Here is a 20,927-nt window from a genome sequence, read left to right as displayed (position 1 = left end):
AGGAAGGGCATCTACAGGCCATCCTCAGATGGCTCCGTCTTCTCCTTGTCAGCATCACTCACCCTCCCAGGCTCCATCCATTAGAGCACTTGCTCTCAGGCTCTGCAGCCATTAGAATGACCTGGGAGCGTGTTAAAAATACATAGTCCCTGGCAGCACTCCTGGAAAATGGGCTTCAGTGGTCTGGTGGAGCGAGAAAAACCAGGCCGGTGACCATGGGGCTTTGAAAGTCGCTCCATTAATTCCGGACATGGGCAGAGACCAGGCCTCCAGCCTTGTCTGCAGCAGGCATTTTTTTCTCTTTTATAGTAAATTTTTGCTGCTCACACGGATGAGCAGGAGCATGAGGCAGGGCTGGTATGAGGCAAGCATGCAACCCAAGTTTGTCCGGGGTTGCCCTGCAGTAAATAGCTCCTTTGTGTCGCTATTAGGCATGTTGACAGAACATGCCTTTTCTTGGTCTCTTTTCCCTCTTGTAGCCACTCGACAAACATTTATCGCGCCTCTGGTAGGCCCCAGGGCTGGGCCATCCCTCGGTGAACTGCCCGTGAGCCATTTATGACACTCTTTTCTTGGGGTAGCCGTACCCCAACTACAGGACCTGTGTGCTGGAGGGGGAATCTGTCTCCGTATCAGCGGCAGGTGACCGGCACCAAGTGAAGCTCCGTAAAACCCTGCCGCTGTTCATCGGTCACCCGGCGCGAGGGGCTCTCCTGGGTCCCCTCTAGGGTCACGTTCCTTCCCTTCCCCATGCGGGACGGGGCCCAGGGCACGCCTCTGGGGAGTGGGACCAGCGCTATGTCGTCGCAGGCCAGCGACGCGCACGTCTGCCCACCAACTCGAGGATGCCCTCGCGTGTCCTTCCTCCGGACCTCAGGCCTGAAGCGAAGCCGGAGGAGAAGCTGGGGCGCCCGCGGCTCCGAGCGCCGCCCCCGAAAATCCTGCGGGAAGCGGGGCGCGCCTCCCCTGGGGTTCGGTCCCCCAGCCGCCGCAGGCCGGGGGGGGGGGGGGGCCACCTGCGGCACTGTCCTCAAATGCGGAGATGCAGGTACCCGCGATGCTCCGCCCACCTGCGATGCTCTCCTCCGCCACCCCCACCCCGCTGTGCTCCCCCACACTCCGTGAGGCGGCCCCTCTGCGATGCTCTTCCCACCACGATACACTCCCCCACCTACGGCGCTCCCACAATCACGGCGTCCCATCCCCCCCATGATGCTCCGCCCACATGCGGTGATTTCCCTCCCCCTGCGGCGCTCCCAGACTAGTAACGCTCCTCCCACCTGCCGGGCTCCTCCCACCTGCGGGCTCCCTCCACCTGCCGGCCTCCCCCCACCTGCGGAGCTCCGCCTCTACCAGGATCCCCCCACCCTCCCCGCAGCGCTCCCGGCCCCGCCCGCCCGCCAGCCCCGGCGCCCGGGAGCCCGCCCTCGGCAGCCCATTGGCGCGCGCCGAGCGGGCGGGGCGGGAGGTTCCGAGTGGCGGCGGCGAGGGCCGGGCGCACTGCCTGCTGAGCACCCGCCCGGGAGCCGTCTCCTGCCGGCTCGCCATGGACGACCAGGATGTCTCCGCCAACCCCAGGGGCTCCTTCCGACAGTTCCTGGAGCACCTCTCCGGGGCTGGCAAAGCCATCGGCGTGCTGACCAGCGGCGGGGATGCCCAAGGTGCGCGACCGCCTGCTCGGGCCCGGGGCGGAGGAGGGGGAGAAACCAGGGAGAAGGGAGAGGGGTGGGGCACCGGAGAGACAGGATGAGGAGAGGGGACCAGAGAGAAGGGATGAGGGGAGCCAGCGAAAAGAAATGGGATAACCAGGGAGAAGAGACGGGGTCCTGGGGAGAAGAGATGGGGGACTGGGGAGAAAAGATGGGGGCCTGGGGGCAAGCGGGGACAAACCGTGGGGGGGACCAGGGAGAAGCAAGGAGGAGGGGGATATTGGAGGGGTGCCCGGGGATAAGAGAAGGTCGGGGAGAAGCCCCCGCGCCCAGGAACCGCAGGGCTGTCTTCCGGGGGCGGGCGCGGGCGGTGCAGCCGCGGGAGGCACTGCGGGGGCAGGGGAGTGAGGCTTACGCAGGAGGATCCTTTATCCGGAAGATCAGTTAATTTCCACCTCTACGTTTACTTTTAAAATTGAGACTGGCGAGGGGGTCGCCTGGACCGCCCTCGGAGGGCATTCCTGTTCCGATTCGTAGGATGGGGCTTAGCCACAGCGCGGCCACTCCCCACGCTGCGGCTCCCACCCCAGCTCCTCCACCCCCCACCCCCCATGTCGTGGAAAAAACGGCTGGGTCCCCGCGGCGCGTCCTGCGGCCTCGCGACCCCGCGCGGGGCGGGGACGATGGGTGGGGGCCCTCGCGGCTCATTGCTGGGCGAGGCGTGGGGCGCGCGGGGGTCCCCGCCCGGGATGCCTGGCGGCCTAGGACCGCCTCGCGTTTCCGCCGGGAGATTTTAAAAAAGGTTTTCCGCCGCTCTCGTCTCCTGTCCCCTTCCGGCTCGTGGCAAAACTGAAAACTAAAATGGGTCCCTAGGCCCTCCCCGCCGGCCGGCCTCCCCTGAAGGGGAAGGACCAGGAAGCGGGGACTCCGGGACGTCACCGGCACCCGGGGCGCGGACTCCAGGCTCCCCCCACCGCCATGCGGACGCCGATTTCGGGGAGAAGGGGACCCAAGCTCGGGGCCCGCGGACGCACGAAGACTATATTTACATTGAAAGGGGAGGGTGACACGGCCGCGCCCCGGGCCCGTTGCGCTGGGCGCACGTGGGGGCCGGGTGTTCCCAGACGGTGGGGTCTCCTGACCCAGGTCAACCCGGGTGGGGCGAGCCAACCGCTGCAAAGGAGATGGACGTTTCCCCGGCGGAAGGGTCCCTGGAGCCTTAAGGATCGCGCGGGCTGGAGACGCGTCCCCGAGCTGGGGTTTGGCTTCTCTTTTCCCCTCTGCCCCCTAGAGGAGTTGAAAGGCCTTCTTTTCGCGCTTTCAGGCCTCGCACAGAGGAGGGATGCTCCAGTGCGGCGCCCGACGCCCTCTCCGGTCTCCCACGCTGCGGGTGACCTTCCCTTCGCCCTTGAGCGGGCGGGGCGGGGCGGGGCGGCGCGGGGGCGGCAGGTTGGGGGCCCCGCCCGCCGCGGAGCCTACGTGATGCCGGGCCCGTCGCCTCCCGTGCGCCCTGCGCCCTCGGTCCTTGGCACCCGGGACCCTGGAGGGCAGGAGGCGGGGACTGCGGCGTCCCTGGAGCGTGGGTCCCCAGCAAGACCCTCCCCTGCGCCCTGTGCCGTGGGCATCCGCGCGCTGCGGGCAGGAGGTGCGGGAGACCGTCCCCATCCTATTGAAGCCGGCGATCGTGGCTTTGGTGCCCGCTCCCGCCCTCCCGGGAAGCAGGGCTGTTCTTATTTGGCATCTAGTAAGGTGACCCCCGTGTAAACATTGCAGAGAAAGACAGTGTTGTGATACAGCAAGGGTGGGCTTGGGGAAATGGCAGAGCGAAAGAGACGACGTTGCCCACGACCCTTAAATGAACCCTGAAAGATGCCCCCGTGGGGTCGCGGGGGCCTGAGAGCGGCATCCCTGTGAAGGCTTCTAAAGAACCCGGGTCCGGAGACCTGGGCGAGCACCACTGAGGAGGCGGTTGGAGTGAATCTTATTCTGGGCGTGGAGGGAGAGAGGCGAAGACGTTGGCACAGGAAGAGGAACTGGCCTCTAAACCGCCAGGCTTCAGAGTCAGAGTTTCAAGGCTGTTTGACAGTGAAGGGGCTATGGCTGTTGAAAACACTGTGTACGGGTCCCTCTTTTGAATCCCTGTGCCGGAGTTTGCTCAGCTACCTGGTAGCTGGTGTCCAGGTTCTAGAGATAAGGGTGCCATAGACAGAATCAGCGTTTTTTCTGCTCCTTATCCTGGCTCTGCCGCTTGTGAGCAGTTATAAACAATGAGGTCGGAATCCACCCCTCATCAGTGGAAGAGGATTAATGAGATTAATCATTAATTCAGCAAAATTCCATGAGAAGGTTGCCTGGTTGGTGTAGCAGCAGGTCCATGGGAGATGGCTGTTCTCACCCCAGCAGTGGCATCGCCTGTGACAGCCGATGTCCTCTAGGGGCACCTCCGGGCTGTCCCTGGGAGAGGCCGCTATGGCCAGTTCGGTGGGCATTTTCCCCCACAGAGCTCAGGACAGTGACTATATTCGTCAATTTCATGCGAAGCGTGCTCTCCTGTCTTCATACCACGTGGGGCCTGTCTGACATCTGGAAGCCTTTCTTTCAGAGGAGAAAGCTCGCCCCGGGGTGTGCTCAGAGGGTCTGGTCTTGGCAGCTCAGATTTACAGAGCCTCAGAACAGGTTGTTCCTACAGAGGTCGTCTGTGGCACGCCATCCCTTTACTGTTTTTTCTTGATTCTAAATTATTTCAGTCTTTGATTTTTCCCGAGATAGGAGAATTTTGCTCGTAGCTAAAGAGCAAGGAGGAAATGCCCAAGCCTTAATTTTAGGGTAGTTTTCTAATCAGATGTGAAATGACAGTACTCGGGCTGCTATCCAGGGGGTGCATTTTCTGCAGTTCTTATCTCCAGGCCTAATTACATTGCTCTGAGATCCATGTCTTCTTCCTGGAGGAGGGGAGAAAGACCCACAAAGAGATGAGTAACTGAGTTAAGGTGCCATTAAGGCAATGGTAGCATTTAAACCACGTTCTGTGAGCTCTCAAATCCAGATACTTCCCAGTGGGCCAAGCTCTCAAGGGGCCTTCCCCAGGCCAGGCTGTCGGGTCTAGTCAGTGCTCAAAGCCAGCAAAGCACAGCTTGCTCAGAATTACACAGATGGTTTTTAAGCAGCTTTGCTAGTGGAACAGAAAATGCCTTTTACAGTGATAACTTCGCTTCCCTCCGGGGTGCTGGCTAAGCGATGAGCACCTGATACTGAAGTGATGGAGTGCTTTGTTTTCCAATGGAATTTATGGTATACAATTATTGGGAAAAAAAGGAAAAACAGAATGAAAATCGCCCGTGGATATTCCTGCCTCCCCCAGCCCCGCCCATTAAGGAAGACTCTGAGGCCAATTATTTTTCTCATTCTTTGGGTTTCTTCTCTTGTCAAAAGGAATGTCTGCAAATTTAAATTGATTTTTGCTTTAACCTAAAATAAGTTCAGTGTTGCTGGATGGACGGACTTCCCATGACTCAGTGCCCACTCCCAAGCAAGACTGTGACACATGCCAAAAATGACTCACTGTCTTAGACACTGATTGTGGGCTTCAGAGGGAGGGCCCGGTGCACCGAGGGTGCCAAGAAATGCGGGTGCCCTCAGGGCACCGTGCACTTGAAAGCTGAGCCCTGTTTTGCTTAGGGCAGGGTGACCGTCAGTCTAGTATTTAGAGAAAGCTCACGTTCATGGAGTCTGTGGACATTTTTCCATCAGTGGTACGAATAGCTAACATTTAGTGACCATCTGCCCTGTGGCGGGCACCCATGCTCCCATGTATTAACCTCCCACCATTCTACCCACAAGCAAGTGAGCTCCAAGATGAACTGACTCCTGAGTTCTGCTGAGTGACTGGGCCAGGCCCTGTGACTGCAGTGAGAGTGGGGGTGCCGGGACACGTGCCCATTCCCCAGTGCATTTCTAGTTTTTTTAGTTCTCTCTCTCTTTTTTTTTTTTGGTGAGGAAGATTGGCTCTGAGCTGACATCTGTTGCCAATCTTCCTCCTTTTTTTTCCTCCCCAAAGCCCCAGCACATAGTTATATATCCTAGTGGCAAGTCATTTTAGTTCTTCTCTGTGGGATGCCGCCACAGCATGGCTTGATGAGCAGTGTGTAGGTCTGCACCCAGGATCTGAACTGGTGAACCCTGGGCCACTGAAGTGGAGCGGGTGGACTTAACCACCGGGCAGGCCACAGGGCCAGCCCCTCCAGTGCATTTCCAGTGCCCAGCACGGAGCATGGCACTTACAGACACTCAGAGGTCTGTGGACCATTTCCTTCCACGAAGTGGCTGGGGACGGGAAGGTGTATCTGTGTTCCTCACGCGCTAAGACATTTGGACGAGTGAAACCTTCGCTAGTCAAAGGCACTCCTTTTATCTGCAGAGCCGTGTCTGGGGACAGTTATGTCTCGAGATGCAAACTTCAGAGCCGTGGTCAGAAGTGGGAGGTGCTGGTCGACTGCATCCAGGCACTAGGTTGTTCTTCATTAAACACCTATTTCTTGAGCATGGGGTTCAGGCCCCGCTTGGGTGGGTTCCTTCCGAGCCCGCCTGAGGGCCTGCTGGCATCAGGGGCTGGTAAGATGCAAAGGGAGACTGAGCGCGGTGGGCATCTCGCCCCACGCAGCTTGGGGCCTTTACCTCCCGGAGCTCTGTGCACATATGTCCTGTAACGGCATCTCTCCCGTTTACGACGTGGTCATTAATTTAGCAAAAATTATTGGGTTTGGGAGGCAGTCTGTTTGGATTACAGTGTTAACTCCATGCGGACCGTGGGCTGTGTCTGCAATTGCATCCTTTTCCACAAATGTGGATACCACTGTGTGACACTTTCAGATGACCCTTAGAAGCTAGACATTTCGTCATCTTTCAAAAAAACCGTGTTTTCCCCCTTGGCTACAGAAAACCAGAAGCTTCGATACAGGACTGAGGCCTCTTATCAGGGAGAATTAGGGCCATTTAAATATGCTCTACGGATCTGACGGACTGTCAGAAGCAATTACAGTTAGACGTCCGAAGATAGGGCAGCAGCTTGTTACAGGCAACCATCAGGACACAACAAAATTGCACCTCCGCTGTGCTTGTAATTATGTTAAAAAGGTGTCTTTGGATAAAGAACACTTGGACATATGTTAAGAAAACAGCCCAGGCACTTTCCGAGTTACTCTTTTCGGCAAGCTTTGGGTGGCGCTCTGTCTGTATTTGTTACAATTGATCTGCCAGGAGGCCGGAGTCCTCCCCCTCCCCCCACCTTCATTTCCGCATCTCCACCACCGTGCTGGGAGTTACACTCACCGCGCGTGTCAGGACCAGAAGCAGTGAAGTGGACGGAGGGATGGCAGAGCATCGTCCAGAGAATCCAGAGACTTATTTATAGGTCCCACGTCCTGGTTCCGCTGCTACTAGTGCTGGGACCGGGCCTCGGATTTCATTTGCAGAATGATGGAGGTGGAACCCCTCAACCCTTGTCATCTCCCCTCTCCAGCCCTTCTCTTCAATGACCAAGAAGGATGAGGGGCGCAGCTCCAGGACCACCCCCCCCCCCCCCCCCCCGCCCCCCGCTGCCCCTGAGGGCTCAGTGACCTTCTCCATCCCTGATGTTCCATCCCTAGTGAGCAGCCTGAGGGCCTCCCGAGGTGCAGATGGTGGTTTTGCAGGTCCAGGGGGAAGCCAGAGCATCGCACCAGAGCTGCTGGATCCTCTGGTCGGCTGAGGCCGTGCATGGGTCCTGGGTCCCCAGGGCAGTTTGAAACTGAGCAGTTCAGACCATCCCAGCAGTGTCATCTGATGATTTTCTGACCTGGACGAGCCCTTGCTTGGGAGGGTTAATTCACGTAGGACCCCTTATAGAAACGTGTGTGAGTGGTCTGGGCAGAGGTTTCTTTGGACTAGAAAGAGGCTAGAAGGATGGTGCCGGTGGCCTGGAGCAGCCACGCCTCCTCGTTCGTTCAGCCCTGGTTGAACATTACTAGGTTTTGTTGCCCTTTTCACATAGTCATTTCACACATTAGCCATGGCATGCCCTGGGTGACCGAGGGAGCCCTTCTCACAGGGAGCTGCCACCGTCGCACTGCTGGTGTCTGGGGGCCGAGAAACGTGCGTCACTGCAGGCTGCTGGGTGCCAAGAAGGAAGCTAGACCCGGGGAAAGAGCTCCTGTTCATGGAGGGCCCAGAGCAGCCTGTGGTCAGGCCCCCTGCTGACCCGGTTGATGGGGGATGAGTGTGAGAGGCAGGAAGCAGCCTGGGAGGCAGAAGGAAGTGGGAGCCTGCCTGTGGGCTGCAGACAGAGGTCAGGGCAGCTGGGCGAGCCTGGGAGGGGCAGGCAGCCAGGCCTTTGGATGCACCTGCAGAGTCGAAAGGCCACCTGGAGGTACTGGCCCCTCTGATAAGGGCCAGGGCTGTTTCATGGAGAGGGGAGGGGGGGCAGAGGAGCGCCCAGGTTTAGTCTGTGAGGCGCAGGGTTGCAGGGGTGGGGCTGGGCACGTGGCAGGACGTCCCCATGGTGGTGACCTAGGGGCTTGAGTGTGTCAGGGCGTGGGGTGGGTTTTGTAAGCAGAGGTTTGGCCTCAGGTGGGAGCTCATCTGTGCAGCAGGAAGAAAGGCAGCGGGTGGGAGCAAGGTGGGGGCAGGGAGGGGGGAAAAGGCTATGTTTATAGCAGTGCTCATCCTGCAAGTGACGGGAAAACCAGCAAAAACCCATCAGCTTGAGATTAGCTGCCTTAGCCTAGAATGGAACAGTCTCGCGTTTCCTGAGGAACTTTGCACTGATCCACGCATCCAGATATCCACGCCAGCCAAGTGTTATAGAGGAGATTCAAGAGTGTGCTGTGGGGTAGAAATGAGGCTTGGCTGGGGCAGTCCCTGTTCCATATGTACGTTTAACTATCTAGTCGCCATGTTAAAGAGTAAAAGAAACAGGTGAAATTAGTTTTAAGTGCATATATTGTTCAGCCCAGTATTTCAGTCCATCATCAATATAAAGAGTATTAATGAGACATTTCACATTCTTCTCTTCCTTACCGAGCCTTTGAAACCCCGGGTACCTGATGAAGCACATCTCAGTGTGGCCAGTGGCTGTCGCGGCCGACAGTGGGGGTCTGGAGCGAGGGGTGGTGGGACGCCGCCCCTGTTCAGAGGGTCCCTACCGAGTGCTTATGCTGGAGTTCGGATGACACGCAGGGCACTGCTGGCGGTGGGCTCGGCATCTGCAGTGGACGCTGGGACGCAGCGCGTGGCAGGCACGCTCCCTCGGGGCCCTTGGTGCAGCTGGAGAGCGCTTTTCCAGATGTCCACATGCTTGGCTCCCGTCATCTCTTTCCTTTAAACGGCGCTTCTCCGGGAGGCCTGCTTTGGCTCCCGGTGGACAATCGAGTGCCTCTCTGTACCCCACACTCCAGTCCCCGGCCAGCTCAGCTTCTTATTCTTCTCCTTAGCACTTATCACCTTCCACTGATGGTGTCATGCAGTCGTTTATCATGTTATCCTTTCCCGGCTGGAACAAGCCCCACTGGGGCCAGATCTTCCCCTCATTTCTCAGTGGTGTGCCCACCAGTGCCTGGCAAAGAGGAGACACCCCGGCCATCCATACTGGATGGACGGATGTATGAATGAATGAATGGAAAACCCCCTCACAGATTTATCTCGTTTTCCGCTGACTTTTAACACAAGACTCGGCGATCGCAACAAGGCGGGATGCAGAGAATCTGCTGGCTTGATAACTGTGGTTCACGGTGACACAATTCCCCTTAGAGTTTTCCCTCCCGTACCTGAGTTATTAAACGTGGCCACTTTATGCAGAACTTTAGTAGCAAGAGCAAGTGTGTTTTTGGTTCATTTTCTGACATATTTTAACATCTGTGCTTTAGTTCAAAGATGAAAGCTACATGGATTCAGGGAGAAACCAGTAAGAGGACTGTGCATCCTGACTTTATTTTTCAAAAGTTTTGAACTATTTTTCATTGAACTATTTTTCAAAAGTTTCAATGAGTTTAAACATTGAAACTAGGAAGGGAGTGTTTCTGAGCTGAGAGAATGTGCAGCAAAAAGGCTCGATGCTACCAGAATGGTTAAATCAGGAGATTAGCATCCTCTTCAGACCACCAGGAAATGAAACAATGAAGCCCGGCTATTTTATCAGAATCAGGACATTCCTTGATTCTCAGAAATTACTTGAAGCTTCAGTTCTGTCCGAACTGAATCTCAGGGAACATTTGAAATGGGGAAGTCCACAACCTTCCCTGACTTCAACGAAGAAATGATCTTGCTGACTCTCTCACCTGCATGACAGGTTAGTAAGAAGCTGTTTTAGAAAGTGGAACATGGAGAAAACAATGTAACAATCGCTTCGTTCTTCTGCACCGGGAGTAATTATCAGGTTTCCCACTTTGTGGCTCCCTGGTTTTTTCAAAGTGTGTTTATTTTTGGATCCCGTAACAAGACTGCAGGTTCCCTGGGAACCAGGACTTAGATTTTTGCAAAGGATGAAGAGGTTTCTTTCCAAATAGTAAGATTCTTGCTTGGTGCCAGGATTACATTTTCCCAGGGAAATAAGCAGTTTGAGCGTCCACTGGACGGCCCGCAGCTGCCTTGCATTGCAAGCAGACGGCATAGGAGGTGGGCACTGTGTGCCCAGGAGAAAGGCAGAGCCTAGGGAGAGGTCCCACGTCTCCATCCTGGTCCTGTGTCCATGGTAAATGCTGGCTGCTTCTGCTTTCTTTGCTTTTCACCCTCCAGGGCCCCTTCCTCGGACAGCGGCCACCTGCCGGCCCACCGTTGGGTCCCAGCTGGAGAGCTGACAAAGGAGCAGGCCCCACCCCAAACAATCCTGGAGGAATTGGGGCCCGGCAGGCATTTTTCTTGAAGGTCCCTTTGGGGATTCTCACGCGCAGCCATTGTGCTAGAAGGCGTTAGGACATCGTTTAAGTTAAAATAAAACGCAGACCAGGGTTTACGCTGCGGCTTCGCCGTGTGCTCATTCTGTTCCCCTGACTATCAGTTTATCTGCTCAGAGCTGACTTCCTCGCCTCCCTAGGAGGACCCAGGACCCCCACATGTCCTGCAAGCATCAGCCTAGGGGCTCAGGCCACCAAGGCCCCCATCATTCATTTGTGCTAGGAGCCAAGTACCTCGACTCAGGCTCAGTCAGAGCTCTCCGGGCTGTGGGGACAAGGCCCGCTGGTGTCGGGAAATTACACCAGCTGGCAAGTGACCAGCAGCCCTGGAGGCTTGGGGCCGCCTGGTGGGAGGCCCGTGCTCAGGCCCCTGCTCCACCTGGGGAGCCCTGTGTCCATGACACCCCCTGCCCGGGGCTGCTGCCGGCTGAGGGGGGACCAGTGCTGTGGGTGAGTGCAGGGCACCCCCAGTTTAGGCTGTGGGGCAAGTGGGAAGGTGTTCAGACCCAGGGGATAGAGGTCAGAGCCGGGTCTCCTGGGGTCACCATTTCCTTCCTGCTGCCATTTCTCACCCACCTACGCTTTCTGACCCCCCCAGTTCATCCTCTTGGATTGAACCTTTATGAAAGACCCTCTGGAAATGAGGTCTTCACAGCAGGGACCAGGAGTGTTACAGTGCGGTGACGACATCTTGGGACAGTTTAAGTGTTTGGTGGCTACGTCCTCGATGAGAGTGGCCATAGGATAGAGTCCTAGAATTATGGGGTCTGTTGGAAGGGCCTGTGAGGGGCTGTGTTTATCCACTCAGTTAAGATCAGGGTCAAGGCTGCTGTGCCTAGCTGACCCCAGCACAGAGGGATGCACACAGTGCGCTAAGGCATCACGGTGGGGAGCACAAGGGGGTGGGCGGCTCCTCCCTCCCAGGATCAGAGGCGTGGGTGAGAGAAACGCCGGGGGTCTCCCAAGAGGTGCAGGAGCCCGGCCGTGGAAGTTGACTGGGGGCGTTGGGGCAGCTCTGACTCTCCTGGGGGAGCTGCGGTCCTGCGGTGTAGACGGAGCATGAGGTTCAAGGGCGAGCATCCTGGGGAGGAGCAGGCAGAAAGAGTCCTGACGTGGGGGATCTCTCCCTGGGGAGTTTGGTTTTCCGTGCACAGGCCCTGGGGACTCCAGGGGAGGAACACGGGCTTGTACATGTTTTAGAGAGAGAAGTTGATGCTAACACAGAAGACGTCTCCAGAAAAAAAGGTGCAAACCTGCAGACACAACACAGGCAGGATGACAACATGGCAGCATCGCACGAGGTGTTCCTTGGGGGCTCATGTGGCTGTCTCCAGAGACGCGGGGCAGGGAAGAGGAGGGTACGGGGCATCTTTGACCTTGTATATAGTTGCTTTTTGAGGACCTTACTTTTTAGAGCAGTTTTAGGTTCACAGCAAAATTGAGAGGAAGGTACAGAGACACATATACACCCCCTGTCCCCACACACGCACAGGCTCCCCTACTGTCATCCCCTCTGCTGGAGATGTCTGTTACATCTGATGAACCTCCAGTGGCACGTCGTCATCTCCCAGAGTCCGTAGTTGACATTAGGATGCACTCATGAGCTAATGTGTGTTGCACAGTCTCTGGGTTTGGACGAATGAACAATGACATGGGTCCACCACGATGGGGTCATACAGAGTATTTCACTGCCCTCAGATTCCCCTGTGCTCCATCTGTTCATCCTCCCCTCCCCCAACCCTGATCTTTCTATTGTCTCTATCGTTTCGCCTTTTCTGGAATCTGTAAATCTTTTTTAACAAGAAGAATATTTTTATAAATTACTTGTATAATAACAAATAAAAGAGAAACGGCTGGTTGAATCGCTCTGCCCGCAGGGTGGGCGCTGCCGGAGGGAGGCAGCGGGATTTGGGAAACGTTGGGAGAAATGTCCGTCCTACGGGCAGGAGCTATCGAGGGTGTCAGCAGCATCCTGCTGGAGTGACTGAGGGAAGTTGTGCTGCTCAGCAAGAGGGAGAACACAGGGACAGGAGGAGAAATGATGAGGGGAAAATAACCTATGCATCTTGAAACAGTGAGTTTGAGGTTCGTGAGAGACGACCGCAGTTTGTCTGGTCATTAACATTCTTTGTGTGATAAACTAGGTTTGAACATAAAGTAATGAGACTGCCAAGGATTTCTATGTCCACGTTACCTAGGTTTTAGATATGGATTAAACATGGATTTATTTCTAAGATACATTCCCCCAAGCTTTTTCAGCTCCATGAATATTGTAACTTTTCAAAATTGTTGCCATCCAGAGGCAACAGTCTTATTTCTAGCATTTCAGAATGGGCTCAACAAAATTTGAAACATTTTTACCGGTCTTCTGAGGGGGTTTGCCATAGAGATACATACCCATCCGGTCTCCTGGTCTGTCGAGTGTGCCTGGGAGCCACAGGGCCCCCGCTGGTCTCCTCACTCCCCAGGAGCATCACTTTGTGCTCCACCTTCTGCTACATCTTTAGTGTGGACATTTGTTTCCGAAATTTAAATTTATGAAGGAGTTGGATTTTTACTGTCGAGTGTCCCGGAGCAGCCAGCCTGGACGCCCAGGTGCTGTCGTTCTGAGGCCCAGGACCAGTCCTTTCTGAAAGGAACGGTCCTCATTCCTTGTCACTTCTCTCCTGATGGCCTCAGCGCACCAGCTAAGATGAGATGCAGGATTTCGCAGACGTGAAATCTCGACCTGTTCCCTCAGGTCTAGACAGTGTTTCCATGCGCAGACGGCTGCTCCAAAACGGGGCCTCTGCGGAAAGCCAAGTGGAGCGTGACAGATTTATGTCACGTACATTGCACACAGCTGCTTTGGAATTCAAGTCAAGTCCTCTGGGAAAGTATGGTAAATGTCCTAGATTTATCTTGATTTGGTGTTATTTATAGTATACTGGTTTAATTTAATTTTTCTTTTAATAAAAGTGCATGACTTAGGGCCGGCCTACTGGTTAAGTTTGGTGTGCTCCACTTTGGTGGCCCGGGTTTGGTTCCCGGGCATGAACCTACACCACTTGTCAGCCATGCTGTGGAGGTGACCCACATGCAAAATAGAGGAAGATTGGCACAGATGTTAGCTCAGGGCAAATCTTCCTCAAGCAAAAAAGGAGGAAGATTGCCAACAGATGTTAGCTCAGGGCAAATCTTCCTCATCAAAAAAAAAAAAAAAGAAAGAAAAAAGTGCAGGACTTGTTTTGTATTTAAGGCCACTGACTAAATTTTTTTATGCTGATAGCTGGTGATGAAATAATCTATTTTGCATCTCCTCCTCCATCAGAGATCAATGGTCTTCTTCAGTATCGTCTTCTTTGATTTTGGCTAGCTATCCTCTGTGTTGTTTGCAACATAGATGGTGTTGCCTACAGATTCCTATGGAATCGAGGGCACTTGTGTTCCAATATTCTAAACTAAGAGAACAGAAGTGTGCCTGTCTCTTTACAATGATGTTCATCTGTGGATGAACCCACAAAATGCTGGACTCCTTGCTTTGTACTTGTCGTTTCTCTCAACCCTGACGCCAGTCCTGCAGGCACAGGTCCTCCACATTCCTCCTGGAGGAGCCTCCTGAGAGGTCGTGAGGTTTACTCGCCGTCACGGTTAGTTAGATGGCAGCTCCAGAATCGCCCATCTGATCAGTGACCACTGTTCCTGTTCTTTTCACAGGCATGAACGCCGCTGTCCGTGCTGTCGTGCGCATGGGGATATACGTGGGGGCCAAGGTGTACTTTATCTATGAGGTGAGTGCTGCATCGCACTTGCTATCTCTGACTTGGGAATTCATGCCTCACACCTGCCCGGGGCCCCCACACCTTCCCAGGACCCTCAGACCTGCCTGTGGCCCCCAAACCTGCCCGGGGCTCCCACACCCCCCAGGGGTGCTCACACCTGCCCGGGGCCCTCATACCTGCTTAGGGCCACCACACCTGCCTGGGGCCCCCAACCCTGCTTAGGTGCTGCTGACCCAAGCTGAGAGGCTCCAAGGTACCACGAGAGCCTCATGGGGGGTGGTTTATGTCCAGGTAGAGCTCCCTGGTCCAGATGCACATCTGTGAGAGTTGTATTGGGGAGTGAGGGGAGAAAGGAGATGAGAAGAGGGCAAAAAATGCTGTTTTGACATCAACATACTGGTCTTATTGATTAATGGTCTCTAACCGGTTGTATTTGTTTGTAATTCTCATTCCTTTTAGAAGTTGTATATTCATTTAAAATGGGGGCTGAATTTGAATAAACATTAAGATAAATGGGAAAAAGTGACCACTTTGAGCTTTTCATCATTAATGTGAAATCCAGACCGGCTCCCTGTATCTGTTTCTGCATTAACTTCAAAATGAAGAGTGTGAAATCAGACAGCAGAGGTGGCTGTCATCTCCTGCCCTGGAGGTCCTGGCAACTTGGAATGAGGAGTGTTTGGAGGGAAGTCACCAGTATAGTTTGGACGACATCACTGTTTCAAAAACTATTAGAAAACATAATTTCTGCTTAGTTTTAAAATTTAGAAAACATAATAAAGCTTAAAAAATGGAAAGAAGTGAATTTTTTTAAATGGCTTAATTTCTCCAAAATCACTATTTGTATTTTATTCTGATTCCTCCCAGTATTATATATGTGAAGGAGTGGAAGGAAATATGTACATTCTTAACATAGTAGCGAATATATTTTGTATGTTTTCTACCATTACATTATGGCTATTTTCTATTCATTACGTTCATTCCACAGCTATCGTTTTCAATGTCTGTGTAATATTCCATCAAATTCATGTCTCCTCATGTCCTTGACTCTTTCCTTAATCATCGCATTCCTGAACCACCAGACTATTGAGGTCGCTGCCCATTTTCCAAGTATCCTAACACAGCCAGACCTGTGTTACTCCTAGAAGATGTTCAGTGCTGTGTGTCTTTAGTATGACCAGAGATACAGCATTGGCTGAGTCCAAAGGGAAGGTCATTATCGTGGGTCTTGATGCGTCTTGCCAAAGTGATTTCTGGAACCTGTTCTGGGCCACCTCCACCCCCACACCGAGCACGTAAGTGGCACCAAATCCCCCCAGTCCTGTGTGTGGTCCTCCTCTGACTCCCCAGAGCTGGCGCAGGTTCCGGGGTCTGTTTCTTCCCAAGTCCTTTTCTCCTTTTGTGAAGTGGCTGCTCGTAGGCTTTGCTCGTTGGTCCGAATAACCATTTGCTTATCGGTTGCTGCAAAGATGTTTTCTCCTGTGCCTTAGGTTTGCTTTGTTAAACTGTGGTTCTGTGGGTTTGGGGTTTGTATTTATCTGATTTGGGCCGTGTTACACGATGGGTCTAATCAGAGCATTTCCAGAATATTGTTTTGCCATTTTCTCTGTGGACCTTGTTAGGGTCAGATAGCCCTTGTGGATGTCCGTCCTGGGCCTCGCCCCACGGCCTGCGGCCCGTCCACTGTGTCGAATGAGCATGTTGGATGCAGGGCCACATGCGGCTCTGGCTCCTTCCCTCCTTCCATGTCGGAGTTTGCACACAGATAACTAAAGCGTGCTCTTTCCTGCTGCCGAGGAGCGTGCATGCGTGCACAGTTTCCTCTGCCTTCCGATTCTGTCTTTGGGAGAGGGCTGCATTCTGCCTTAGAACAGGAGGGAAGATGCCACAGCCTGGCCCGACAGCAGTTCACTAATACGTGGGTGTGGTTTCAGAGATCTTTGGGGGGTCGGAGCACCCTCAGGTCAGATTTTTCTGTAACAATTAACAAGATGTTTTCAGGTTCGCTGAAGACGAATTTGTTAGATTTCGGTTTCCAGTGTTTTCCCCCAGGAGACCTTGTCTTTTTTTTTTTTTTTTTTAAGATTTTATTTTTTCCTTTTTCTCCCCAAAGCCCCCCAGTACATAGTTGTATATTCTTCGTTGTGGGTCCTTCTAGTTGTGGCACGTGGGATGCTGCCTCAGCGTGGTTTGATGAGCGGTTCCATGTCCGCGCCCGGGATTCGAACCAACGAAACACTGGGCCGCCTGCAGCGGAGCGCGCAAACTTAACCACTCGGCCACGGGGCCAGCCCCCCCCAGGAGACCTTTTGGTTTTGATAGCCCCCTGCGGTCCTTGTCGCCTCCATGGTGACGTTGTAGATGGAGCAGCTGGACTTCCGTCTGCAGCGACTCACTTATCTTCACGGGACTCTGCGGTGCGGGGAGGGAAGGGAAGGGAAGGAAGTCATTTCGGTTATTTCGTAGTCAAGGAAACCGACCCCTCGTGGTCAGTTCACCCTCTCCGGGTCCCACTCATCACTGGCAGGGCTGGGAAGAGTGCACATCCGCCATCAAGCTTTGATGGGGTGGGCCTCATCCTCAAGGACGTGGGCCAATGTCTGGAGGCAATTTTTTTTTTAATTCTTTTTATTTTTTTATTCTAGCTGATTTTTTGTAAAAATTTGAGTTCATAATAGTTTACATCGATGTGAGATTTCACTTGTACATTATTTCTTGACTGTCACCACATCAATGCTCCCTTTCACCCCCTGTGCCCATCCCGCCTCCCTTCCCCTGGTAACCACTGAACTATTTTCTTTGTCCCGGTACTTGTTTATCTTCCACATATGAGTGAAATCATCTCGTGTTTGTCTTTCTCAGTCTGGCTTATTTCGCGTAGCATAATTCCCTCCTGGTCTTCCCATGTTGTTGCAAATGGGATGAATCTTTCTTTTTTATGGCTGAGTAGTATTCCATCGTATATGTATACCACATCCTCTTTATCCAGTCATCAGTCGATGGGCACTTGGATAGTTTCCATGTCTTGGCTATTGTGAATGATGCTGCAGTGAACACAGGGGTGCATATGTTGCTTTGGATTGCTCATTTCAAGTCCTTTGGGTAGACACCTGGTAGTGGGATAGTTGGGTCCTATGGTAGTCTGGAGACAGTTTTTGACTGTCCCATTATTAATGGTGGAGGAGTCAGGGATGCTGTTCAACATGCTGCAGTGCACAGGACAGCCCCACAAGAAGGAAGGATGCGCCCCAAATGTCCATGCTGCTGAGGCCAAGAAACCCTGCCTTAACCTGAGGGCCAAATCTTAATCTGCTGTGAATGACACCCGTCGGGGAGAGCGTGGGGGTGACGCTGGTGGCTGTGTGCGTCGAATCTTTGGGTATTGAAACCGACATAGTAACTGTTCGGCGTTAGGTAGTCCTTCTCTGATTTAAGGGTTTTGTTGTGGGTTTTTTATTTCGGAGTGTTTTTATTGGCACTGTATTCTGTAGTTGTCTGTCTGCATTCTGGGGACATTTAGATGTATTCAGACCTATATTTTACCAGATTTAGCACCTTTGAAAACAAGGAATTGAGATGGAATGCGTCAGGGCCGAAGAAAGTTTGGGCTTCCTTTGGAGGAGTCTTGACCTCGGGCAACCAGGTTTTTCTTGATGTTGTCAACTAGGACAGAAGGGCTCCGCGGCCCCCGTCCTGCAGGGGTGAGGAGGGTCTCTCTCCTGATTCTTCAGGTCCTCTGTGAAGAGGCATGAGGGGAGCTGGGCTGGGGTGAGCCCTGCTTCCTGACGCTTCCTGCTGGTGGGCCGAGAGGTGTCCTGATCTGAGCAGATCCCCTGTCCATTAGGGAAAGGCAGGGAGTTTCTGCGGTCCCTCCATCAGGAGGACGCCAGGGAGAATGCTTGTGTGGGATGGTGTTAGGACGATTCTGATTTTCCCAGAAACTGCTCTGTGGGTGATTGGCACCTTCGAGCGAGGCTGTCTCAGGGTGTGTGGCTGAACGCAGTGTTGCGGCTCGTCACTAGGGGTGATGGGAACTTTGAAGTTCTTAGGCTCTGGAGGGAAACGGGAACAGCCTAGAGATGGATGAATTTGAACTGAAATCGCCTGTCTGGAGATGATACCAAGCTTCTCATGACAGCCCTCCCCCCAACCCAAAAAAAAGAGAAATTCTGGTGAACATTGCCTGCTCTTTTTTTTTTTTTTTTTTAAAGATTTTTATTTTTCCTTTTTCTCCCCAAAGCCCCCCGGTACATAGTTGTGTATTTTTGGTTGTGGGTCCCTCTCGTTGTGGCATGTGGGATGCTGCCTCAGCATGGCCTGATGAGCGGTGCCATGTCCATGCCCAGGATTCGAACCAGCAAAACCCTGGGCTCCCAAAGTGGAGCTTGCAAACTTAACCACTCGCTCATGGGGCCGGCCCCCAGTGCCCGCTCTTTATATTCTGCAGAAGGGGGTCCTCGGTGTCAGCCTCCTCTCAGGGCTCCCTCGAAACATCCGTTCTCAGTCCCGCCTGAGCCCCATGGGACTTTGCTCTGGCAATCAGTGTTATCTAACTGAATCGAGTAGGTTTGGAGCATCATCATCTCTCCATTACCAATGTAGCAACCCAGTATCTGTACTTCTGAAACCCCAAAATCTCTAAAATCTGCCAGTTTTTTCCTAACTCACTTGGGCAACAAAGCCTGGATGGGGCTGCGTGTAATCCTTACTCGCCCCCCTAGTGTGACTGTCCCCAAGATAGGGTGACCATGCCGGCTTACACGTGCTGTAACATCCATATTGCTTCTTAAAACCCAAGACCTTCTCGAGTCTGGCTCATCTCTCAGGCCAAGGGGTTGGGGAAGCGCTTGTGGACCTACATACGTGGCCGTGAGTGGGGAGAAATAAATTCAGGTTCTGGTCCTGTCTCCTCATCTGGCCAGTGAGATCATAGTTGCTCTTCCTGCAAAAGCTTCGAAAAGCTTTGCGCCTGAACCAGTAAGGGGGCCGTGGGACTGCTGGGTGGGGACCATATCTGTGCCTTTGACTCCGTTGGCCTTGGCCGGGCGCAGAATTCGAGTGCTCAGTTCAAGGCACCTCTCTGTAGACCTGAGAACTGTAGACAGACGTCCACCTGCTCCTCGGTCTGCTGGCTACCTGACACCCTGACCAACGGGGTTTCCTTTTTGACCGCAACACTACTGACATTTGCTGCTGCTGGACGATTTGGGTTTGGGGGGCTCTCCTGTGCAGTGTAAGCTGTTTACAGCATCCTTGCCTTTGCCCCCCAGAAGCCAGGACCACCCCCTACCCCACACAGTGATGGTCCAGAATGTCCCCAGACATTGGCGATGTCCCCTGGCGGACAAACTCACCCTCATTGGGGACCACCGTCGTAGACCTATTTGGGCTCTAATTTAGAAGACGTTTGGTTTTATTTCTTAAAGTATCATTCAGTAATTTCTCCAACACGTTTGTCCATTTGTAGTCTAGTTCCTAAGTCCACCTAGAGCTTTCGAGGTTGCCAACACACCAAAAGAGTTAAGCAGGTCAGTGTTAATTATTTAAATGAAGGGTGTTTGGTTTTTCTCTTTAGCAGAGAATGTGTGGAACGTGTATTGATCGGAAAACACTGGCATTTCTGCTAAAGGTCTGGCACCAGGTCTGTTCTGTCTGGCTGTTCTGAGACTGCTGGAATCTGGGACAGGCTACGTGTGGCGCATGCCGAGCCCTTGGGCGCCATTCCGGGGAGCGAGGGGGCGGGGTGAGTTAACCCATTCTTCCCACCTAGGGAGCCGATCATTTGCTTGTTTGTTTTTCATTTTAGGCTAGGGTTTTCCTTAGAAGCTCACAGTACCTTTAGCTTCTTGGAGATGGTGGGGGTAAGTACATTCATTACCTGCCTGTTGTAAAAGGCTGTGCTGAGGGTGGACTGCCCCTGGGTTTAGGTGGATCAGAAATGGGGCAAGGAGCATCCTTCGGTCACCTGCTGCTCAATCTTGGCTGCAGAAATATCTGGTTGTATTTAGTGTAGTATATGGGTTCAGAATCCTGTTAGCTGAAGGTTTTTCTGCAGACTTAAAAAATCATTCTTATTCTAACTCTCTAAATATGACTAACTTAAGTCTTTCTTCTTTAAAATAAACTCTTAACCGTTTGGCGCTGCTGGTGCACAGCATTGTGAACATCATCAGCAGAGCCCGTTTCTGGCATTGGCTGCCCACTGAAGACAGGGGAGGAAGTGTGCCCATTGCCTTCAGCAGCTCATTGTTCTGCTGTTAAGAACAGCGCCGTCTAAATGCGTTAGGCCGAGTCAGGGCTTCCTGTTGTCAGGGAATAAAGTGTCATCAGAACAGCATGGGAGCTACTCCGCTGGTCATCACAGGCTTGCTGCTCCAGGGCCGAGGATCTCGGCTGTCACAGGAGGTCCAGGGTGTGGCCTCCTTGCTGGACCAGCTTCTGGCTGAGCTTGAGTGACCAGCACATAATCTGAGCTGCGCTTGGCTGGGCCCTGGGCATCATGGCCTGACTTAGCACACGGATAAACAAGCTTTAATTGTCAGTTAATAGATTGTTTTCATTTTCCCCTTCCTAACAGAAACCCTCTATTTCCC

At 53.4% G+C, this 20,927-nt stretch overlaps 1 protein-coding gene across 1 annotated transcript in view; it reads left to right on the top strand.

The window, feature by feature from the left end:
- Nucleotides 1–1,472: 1,472 nt before the first annotated feature.
- PFKP (phosphofructokinase, platelet) overlaps nt 1,473–20,927 on the top strand; it is a 59,601-nt gene continuing 40,146 nt past the window's right edge. The window contains exons 1-2 of the mRNA XM_046678518.1: nt 1,473–1,661; nt 14,270–14,343. Of these exons, the coding sequence (XP_046534474.1) occupies nt 1,547–1,661; nt 14,270–14,343 (189 nt within the window). The 5' untranslated portion in view covers nt 1,473–1,546. The remainder of the gene's footprint in view (nt 1,662–14,269; nt 14,344–20,927) is intronic.

This window comes from Equus quagga, chromosome 12, assembly GCF_021613505.1.
Source record: "Equus quagga isolate Etosha38 chromosome 12, UCLA_HA_Equagga_1.0, whole genome shotgun sequence".
NCBI classification, from domain to species: domain Eukaryota; kingdom Metazoa; phylum Chordata; class Mammalia; order Perissodactyla; family Equidae; genus Equus; species Equus quagga.
This window is presented reverse-complemented; position numbering and strand designations above follow the sequence as displayed.